Source organism: Capricornis sumatraensis, chromosome 2 (assembly GCF_032405125.1).
Source record: "Capricornis sumatraensis isolate serow.1 chromosome 2, serow.2, whole genome shotgun sequence".
Classification (NCBI taxonomy): domain Eukaryota; kingdom Metazoa; phylum Chordata; class Mammalia; order Artiodactyla; family Bovidae; genus Capricornis; species Capricornis sumatraensis.
In genome coordinates, this window is record NC_091070.1 from 76446899 (window position 1) to 76454915 (window position 8017).

Sequence of the window (8017 nt, forward strand, 5' to 3'; positions counted from 1 at the left end):
TCTTTCCCTTAACTCCTTCCCTGAGCTTTCCTCAACTTTTGTTGAGGGACAGAGCATAAGACAGTTTAACTAGGACCAGAGGACTGGTTCAAGCAGGGCTGAGCCAGTGAGGGAAGCTTGGTCACTTGCAGAGATCAGGAGGTTGGTAACGTGTTCAATGCAGCATGTGAGGTAGGGACCTAAGACCCCTCCCCCAAGATTAGAGCTGTAACAGGGGCTGGAAATGATGTCACATAAACACCGCTGAGGTCACAGAAACTTCCCTGTCCTCCCCTGTCTCCCCTCCCCACTGCCCCCACCACCACCTTCCCCGCCCCCACCCCCGGCTCCTCAGCCAGCCAGCTCCCACAGATCTGCACACTTACCTACAGAGGCTGGTTAGGGTCAGACACCATCCGGGCACTCTCAGGTACACAGAAGTGGTGGGGAAGTGGTTGGCAGTGGCGATTATTCAGTGTGTAGGATCCACACTAGTATCCCTCGTACTGAGAACAGTAGGTCAGACGGGTGTGTTTGCTCCTGTTGCTGATGCTGATTTTACTGTAACCTTCGTCATTCTTACTCTTCAGTCCTCCCCTCCCCTCCTCCCTCACCCCCAAGCCTCCCCCCTTACTGTCCTCCCCCACCTCCAGTTGACCATGGCATCAGAAGCAGAAAGAACGTTCCAGCGGTTTGCTGTCTTTGGAGAATCCTCAACCAGTGGCACTGAAATGAACAACAAGAACTTCTCCAAGCTGTGCAAAGACTGTGGCATCATGGATGGCAAGACAGTCACCTCCACTGACGTGGACATCGTTTTCAGCAAAGTCAAGTAAGGGACCAAGGACAGGAGTGGGAGTGATGAGTAGAACAAGCAAGGTCATGGGATGTGGCAGGGTTTCTGCAGTAGAGCATTTGTAGCGGGTCTCCTGAGCACCTACTGGGTGCCTGGCTCTGCTAGTCCCTGACCTCAAGACATTCAGTGTGTAGAGGCCCTGTCTGAGTAAGAGGAGGGCTGGGCCTTGGAAAGTGATGACTTCATGTTCCCCAGTTCCTGGATTTCTGTCTTACTGACCAGGGCCAAGAATGCCCGAACCATCACATTCCAACAGTTCCAGGAAGCAATGAAGGAACTGGGCCAGAAGCGATTCAAGGAGAAAAGCCCGGATGAAGCCCTGGAGAACATTTATAAGCTCATGGAGGGCAAGGACCCAGCTACCACTGGTGTTACTGTGAGTGACAGACTTCATTCCTAACCCTGACGCTGCTTCCTGAGTCCCTGCTCTCATCTCCCCTCCTCTGCACCGATGTCCCCAACCCTTTTCAATAGCAGTGGGGAGACGGGCACTGTTGATACTGAAACAGACTAATTTAGAGATCATCGAGTCATTTCAGAAGTGAGGAAACTGTGAGAAGCAGTGACTTAGCCAAGGTCCACAGCGATTTTATTTATTTACTTATTTTTCTTTTCACGCCTATTTTAATAGTGAAACTTAGACTCATTCCCAAGTATCCAGGATCTGGGCCAGGCCACCAGGGCCAGGTGGCTTTGGGGGGACATTGAGCACAGAGCACGTGGTACCTGCTCCCTACCCTCTTCGCACTCTTCAGTTCAATTCAGTCGCTCAGTCCGACTCTTTGCGACCCCATGAATCACAGCACGCCAGGCCTCCCTGTCCATTACCAACTCCCGGAGTTCACTCAAACTCATGTCCATCGAGTTGGTTATGTAAGGTCTAATATCCGACTTCTTGCCTTGCACCCACCTTTCGGTTCCCTATTTATCCCCTCTCTACTAAAATCTCTTTCTACTGTGGGTTTCAAATAGGGCCTTCCCAGCAGGACAGAGGGGCTTCTCTGATGGCTCAGATGGTAAAGAATTTGCTTGCAGTGCTGGAGACCTGGGTTCGATCCCTGGGTTGGAAAGATCCCATAGAGGAGGGCATGGCAACCCACTCCAGTATTCTTGCCTGGAGAATCCCCATGGACAGAGGAGCCTAGAGGGCTACAGTCCGTGGGGTCACAAAGAGTTGGACAAGACTGAGCGACTAAGCACAGCACAGCAGGACAGAACTTGTGTTTTAGGTCTGGGGTTGAAGTCCTCTTGCTGCAGCCTAGTCAAAATAGCTTCTCTGGAAGCAGAAAAGTACACACACACACCTCCCTACTCATTCCCATGCCCCGGATTCCTTTCTCACGAGTGGATGGCTCTTATCACAGTTCCTCCTCTCATCTGCACCTGAGCCCTAAGCAGGCAGCAGCACCATGCCAGGGGTTGAACATGAGCTCGGACAACTAATAAAACTTCTCTAAGGCCGTTGCTAGAGAAGGGCTGTGACAGTGGAGGGGAAGGAAGGGAGCAGGCTCAGGCCCCTCACCCTCTGGCCCACAGAAAGCGACAACAGTGGGCGGGGTGAGCCGGCTGACGGACACCAGCAAGTACACCGGCACCCACAAGGAGCGCTTTGACGAGAGCGGCAAGGGGAAAGGCATCGCGGGACGGGAAGACGTGACTGACAACTCAGGCTACGTGAGTGGCTACAAGGGTGCTGGCACGTATGATAAGAAGGGCAACAACTAGCAAGTAGCCTCATCTTCGCCTGCATCTAGAACACCAGGGAGCTTGGGGTGGGGGGACAATAAACATCTGTGTGTGCAGCAAGCAGTTCACGAGCTCTGTCTTCCACCCGCGGAAGGATGAGGGACCCTTGGTGCAGAAACAGAAGAGCCGAGGAACCCAAGGGTAGGACTTCCCAGAAGCACGTCCTTCATTCTACTTGGCCTCCTCATCACTGGGTAGCATCCCCTTCAACAGCTGCTTCTAAGACCATGGCTGAGGAATATATTTGGAGATAAGAGATAAACTAGCTGTGGAGGCAAAAGTATTTGCTAGCTGTGCTCACACATTACCGGTATCCATCCCCCCCCCAGCATCCCAAAGGGGAGTAGCAATTCCCGATTTGACATACTACGGCCCGAATACTAGCAATGAGACCGTTCCTTGTCCCTCCACCTTCCTCGTCTGTTGCAGTCCATGTTTTGTTGGGGAAGAAATAGACACCAGGGATCTGGTGGCCAAGGATCAAGGATCTACTCAGCCTAGCTCCTGTTATGAGCTTATTCTAGAGCTAAGGGTTTCCCCGGTGACTCGAGAATGGGCCTGCAATGCAGATGTGCAGGAGACGTGAGTTCGATCCCTGGGTCAGGAAGATCCCCTGGAGTAGGAAATGACAACCCACTCCAAGTAGCCTGGAAAATTCCATAGACAGAGGAGCCTGGTGGGCTACAGTCCATGGGGTCGCAAGAGTCAGATACAACTGAGCACACAACACAACAATGGTAAGGAGACTTCATTTTCAACCCAGTCCAGAGCTGAGCTTTACCCCACCCACCTCCATCATGGTAGACATGGAACAGAAGATCCTACTGACCCTACCGCCAAAGGGTGGCCCAGGAAGATGGCCAGAGGTGGGTGACCTCCAGGACTCTGAGAGTAGGAGTTCTGATCCATTGCAGAAAAAGTAATGAAATCAGAGCTAATTCAGATGTGCTTTTTATCTTTTTATTTGGCAATGATTAGACTCACAGGCAGATGTAAAAAAAAAAGTACAGAGATCCCATGTACCCTTCTCCCAGTTTCATCCAATGGTTGTATCTTACATAATTCAAATATGGTTTTAAAACCTTCTGTGACCACAGCTGAGCCCACTTCATCCCTGCCTTGTCAGAGGCAGATCCTGGATTTGGGAGGATATCAGAAGGAGCTTCAGGAAGTAAAAGGACGCAGGAATCTCTGGGAGAACAGGTCAGAGAAGATAATTTAAAACTCCAGTGCTCCAAGGCAAGAAGGATGGAAGGAAAAGAGGTCAGAGAAAGATTACAGGCGGACTAAAGAGGTTGGAGTCGTGGGGGAGAGACTGAGAGCTGAGGGGGATGTCTTGGAGAAATGAAGCTAATATGAGTCCAAGACTCTCAGGGAGGGTCCTACAGCTAGAGATGGCCACTGTACAGGTGAACGAGTGGAGGGAATCGTAAGGGAGATGGGAAAGACCGAGAAGGGAAAGGTGGCAGGGAGAGGATTTGAGACTCAGAACCGGTGCCATGGTGTGAGCTGAGGCTCTGGGACTCCAGCCAGGATTCAGGATCTGGCCCAGTAGATGGACAGTCACTGCCAACTGGACACAGTCAGCTTCTTGGGTGGGTAAAACGGTCTGTGGGAGAGCGAGAATGGTGGTGGGGTGGTGGGGGGAGGGAAGCAAGACAGAAAAGGCCAAGAAGACAGCACAACTTTGCATGGTGACCAAAAGTCTGGACATACTTCCTGCCTCCCTGGTCTCTTGGGAGGGGACTCTGCCTGCCTGTGAAGCCGGAGAGGAAGCCTTGTACCAGGAATCTGAGCTCTGGGAGTGGGGACAGGCTAGTGTGTAGCAGCGGCCGTGGGTGGGGAGTTGCGGGGGTGGTTTCAGACCAAAGGCCTCCCTTCCTAGTAGAGGCCAATGATATCTATGGGTTCACCATCATACTTTTCAGAGCAGAGCAGATAGAGCCTTTGGTTGGTCAGGGTGCTGTTGTAGCGGCAGCTGGTGGGCGGCTGTCTGTAGTACAGGGAGCAAATTGTGAGCGGGACGGAGTCCTGGGTGAGCGTGCAGTATTCATTGTAATTCTCACAGAAGCTCTCACTGTACTTGCAGAACTTCCAGATGGTTGTCCAAGGGGCATGTAAGACATAATGGGTCTTTGGGCAAAACCAGCTTTCTTGCCTGCCCCGAACATAGGACATCAGACCATTGCAATAACCTTGGAAACCTTTGGCGTAGGTAACCTTGGGATAGTCAACGTGTAAGGTACGGAAGTTCTTGATGGCAAGCTGAGTCTTGATGTTCTCAACCAAAGCTGTCCCTAGAACAACCTGGAGGAAGAGGAGCTGGGCCACAAGTGGTGCCATTCTTCCTGCTGACAGAGTTAAGGTGGTTGGAGACAGAGGTGGGCCTGGGTGGCTGGCTGTCCCTGCCCAGAGCCTCCATTGTGCCCCCAGCCTCCCCACTGTGCCCTCCCCTATGTCTTCAAGGCCCAACTGTCCCTCAGAGATCATCCAGCCCAAGTCCTCATGCATCAGACAGAGGAGACATTTGCCCAAGGTCACCCCACTGGTCGGCCAACTCTAACCATTCCCCCTGACCCTGGGTCTACCTTAGAATCTCAGCTTCACCCCATCCATCTGGGAGCTGTGACACTTACGAAATAAGAGGTCCAACTGGTCCTTGGGTAAGAGGCTCTTCCTGATTACCCTGGCCCGGTTAGTCCTTCTGGTAAAAATGCGGAGGGTCCAGAAGTGACAGGCTCCGCAGCACTTCCCTGACCGCAGCTGAGGAGGGACGGGAGCCGGAAGACAGCAGGACAGAGGCGGAGTCCTCCTGCCTGAGGCCAAGGACAGCCAACAGGTGAGAGAAGAGGCTAGAAAGGCTGGTGGATAAAGACTGGTGTGGGAGGAGGGCGTGTCCCCTGGGTTTGAGGAGCCCCTGGGCTGCGGGGGCTGGATGAGGAGGAGGAAAGAGCCATTTACCTTCTGCTCTCCTCCTCCCTGGTGTCATCAGAACACTAAGTTCCAGCCTCTGTGCCAGAAATCCCCTGGTTCTTAGGCTTCCTTTGATGTCTTCTCTGGTTCACAGGCCCTGCTCCCGTGGAAAGGTGATGAAGAAAGCTCTGGCATGTTTCTGAGAAGCAAGGTGCTGCTTACTCCTGACCCTCAGAGAACAGGGGGTCTCCTACTCTCTCGTCCCACTCCTGGGGGCCCCGGGGCCACATGTACAAGGGAGCCTCCCTGCCTCCTGAGTGCAGGGCCAAGAACCAAAGACCATTCTGTGGACCCCTCACCGTCTCCGTCACCAGCTGCACTCCAGTGGTGATCATGCTGACCTTGTAGCCTCAGGCCCTTTAGCGTCAGGGCACTCCTGGAAACCTATGAGGGCTGACCCCGAAGGCGCAAACTTGTCAGGTGGGAGTAGACAGCGTAGCCTGGGCTTGAGGCGGTGTGGGCCGGTGCCCAATAGATCAGATTCTTGCTGCTTAAAAAAAACAAAGGCCAGGCTACTAAATCTTTTTCATCAACCCCTGCCCCTTCACAGTCCTGGACTTCCACAGGCCTCTGGGCCTTGCCTCTGGCACCTGTTGTCCAGGTTGTGTCTTAGGACAGCTTACCATTCTCTCCCTGGAGAGCAGGAAAAGGGAGTCAGAACAGAACCCTGAGTGTTCCAAGGCCGGTGTGTGATTCACAAGGGGTAGGGGGCACGGGGAGATGCATGGGTGTTCCTCATTCACAGCCCCTTAACCTTGCTCTTCCTTTTGTAAAGAAATTTTCTTTTCTTTATTCATTTATGGCTGTGCTGGGTCTTCATTGCTGTGCACAGGCTTTCCCTACTTGCAAAGAGCAGGGGCTACTCTCTGGTCAGGACGCACAGGCTTCTCTTGTTGCAGAGCATGGGCGTACAGGCTTTAGAAGTTGCGGCTCACGGGCTCTAGAGCACAGGCTCAGTAGTTGTGGCACAAGGACTTAGTTGCCCCAAGCCATGTGGAATCTTCCTGCACCAGGGACCGAACCGGTCGGTCCTGCATTGGCAGGAGGAGGCTTACTCACCGCACCACCGGCAAAGTCCAGGCTTGCTCTTTCCGACAACGCAAGGCAGACTCCGAAACCAAACCCATCCTCCTCCAGCTTGCTTTCCCTCCTGCCTTGTCTGTTTCCTCAGTTACCTCTGCAAGAGATCTGAGAGTGATCCTTCCCTTTCCCCTCCCCCTAACCCCATCCGTTTGGAGGCAGTACTACAAGATGGTTCAGAGCCTGGTTTGTTTTGAGCCAAACAGACCAGGAATTGAATCCTGGCTCTGATGCTTCCAGGCTTAGTTCACTAAACCAGTATAAGTTTCAGTTTCTTCATCTGTCAGTGAGGATAATATTCCATACCTTGAAGCTGTATTAGGATTCATGAAGATGTATATCAGGAGCTCTTAGCCCAGGGCCTGGCACTGGTATGAGCTCGAGTCCATCAGTCACGTAGCCCTGACAATCTCTTGACTAAGATTTTCCTCGAACTTGTCTCTTCCATTCCTATTCCTTCTCCTGCTCAGGATCTCCCTTCTCTTGGACATGACACACTCTCCAACCACAAGAGAACTCTCCATCTCATGGGACGGAAGACCTCCCTGACGTGGCCCCACCCTGTCTCCAATTGCAACTCCATCCCTGCCTGCTTCCACCGCATCTTGTTCATGTTATCTCCTCTACCCAGAATGCTGCTCTCTCCTCCCACTCTCACCCCCACCCTCAGTTCTTCTGAGCCAGTTCATGTGGAGATCAACCCAGAGGTCATGTTTAAGAAGCTTCTGTTTGGAGCATCTCCTTAGGGAAATGTGCACAGCTAGGCAGGTGAGGGGAAAGCCCACACAGGCAGGTGGTTCATCTGTATCCTTCAGGCTGGTCTATCAGCCAACACTCTGTGGGAGCCCATGAAGGGTGGTGCCAGAGCCTGGCTGACTCAAGTCTTTGTTTTGAGGAAGCTAGCATTGTGTGGCCCCAGTCTCAGACCATGCCACCTCTTCCTTATTTGCTCAAGGCTGCAGCTTCCCTTGGAAGAGAAAGGGGCTTTTCATGCTTCTTGGTCTTCCACTTCCTTCATTTGCTACTCCCCCTTCATCACTGACCTCCACTTGCACAATTACAGAAATGGAACAACACATCATAAAAGTTTAGGACATGATCTCAGGCTAACCTACTGAGCTTCTGTTTCCTCTTCTAGACAATGGGGTTGATGCCTTCCTTTCCTCATGAGGCTGTGAGAATAAAATGAGACAGTCAGTATGGAAATGCCTTTTAGTCATTGAACAATATATAAATAGATAACTAGTTATGCTCCTATACCAACTTACTTTTTATTCCCAGCTCACTCAACATTGGCAAGTCTTATATTCCCCGAATGAGCCAAGTGACCTCCCCACATGCCCACTGCCAATCTAGAGCCCTGTGTAATGCCTGACTTAAATT

At 52.2% G+C, this 8017-nt stretch overlaps 2 protein-coding genes across 3 annotated transcripts; one reads left to right on the forward strand and one right to left on the reverse strand.

Annotated features, from left to right (window-relative positions):
* The first annotated feature begins 635 nt into the window (after positions 1 to 635).
* TPPP2 (tubulin polymerization promoting protein family member 2) lies at positions 636 to 2560 on the forward strand. The gene is made up of 3 exons (XM_068966470.1): positions 636 to 811; positions 1058 to 1211; positions 2372 to 2560. Exons 1-3 carry the CDS (start codon positions 639 to 641, stop codon positions 2558 to 2560), a joined length of 516 nt encoding a protein of 171 aa, XP_068822571.1. The 5' UTR covers positions 636 to 638.
* A 1059-nt stretch (positions 2561 to 3619) lies between these two features.
* On the reverse strand, positions 3620 to 7776 carry RNASE13 (ribonuclease A family member 13 (inactive)). 2 transcript variants are annotated; one of them, XM_068965911.1, is made up of 3 exons: positions 7746 to 7776; positions 5218 to 5397; positions 3620 to 4932 (listed from the first exon to the last, which is right to left on the reverse strand). In XM_068965911.1, exon 3 carries the CDS (start codon positions 4922 to 4924, stop codon positions 4463 to 4465), a length of 462 nt encoding a protein of 153 aa, XP_068822012.1. In that variant the 5' UTR covers positions 4925 to 4932; positions 5218 to 5397; positions 7746 to 7776; the 3' UTR covers positions 3620 to 4462. The 2 variants fall into 2 exon arrangements, with proteins under 2 accessions (XP_068822012.1, XP_068822011.1); XM_068965910.1 differs by lacking the exon at positions 7746 to 7776 and adding an exon at positions 5543 to 5584.
* Positions 7777 to 8017: the final 241 nt, after the last annotated feature.

Coding starts and splice junctions, on each gene's coding strand:
- TPPP2 (XM_068966470.1), top strand. CDS start 639: ATGGCATCAGAAGCAGAAAGAACGTTCCAGCGGTTTGCTGTCTTTGGA. Junction 812..1,057: donor ATCGTTTTCAGCAAAGTCAA/GTAAGGGACCAA, acceptor CTTACTGACCAG/GGCCAAGAATGCCCGAACCA. Junction 1,212..2,371: donor CAGCTACCACTGGTGTTACT/GTGAGTGACAGA, acceptor TCTGGCCCACAG/AAAGCGACAACAGTGGGCGG.
- RNASE13 (XM_068965910.1), bottom strand. CDS start 5,570: ATGACACCAGGGAGGAGGAGAGCAGAAG. Junction 5,398..5,542: donor AGGGAGGAGGAGAGCAGAAG/GTAAATGGCTCT, acceptor CCTTGGCCTCAG/GCAGGAGGACTCCGCCTCTG. Junction 4,933..5,217: donor CCAGTTGGACCTCTTATTTC/GTAAGTGTCACA, acceptor TAACTCTGTCAG/CAGGAAGAATGGCACCACTT.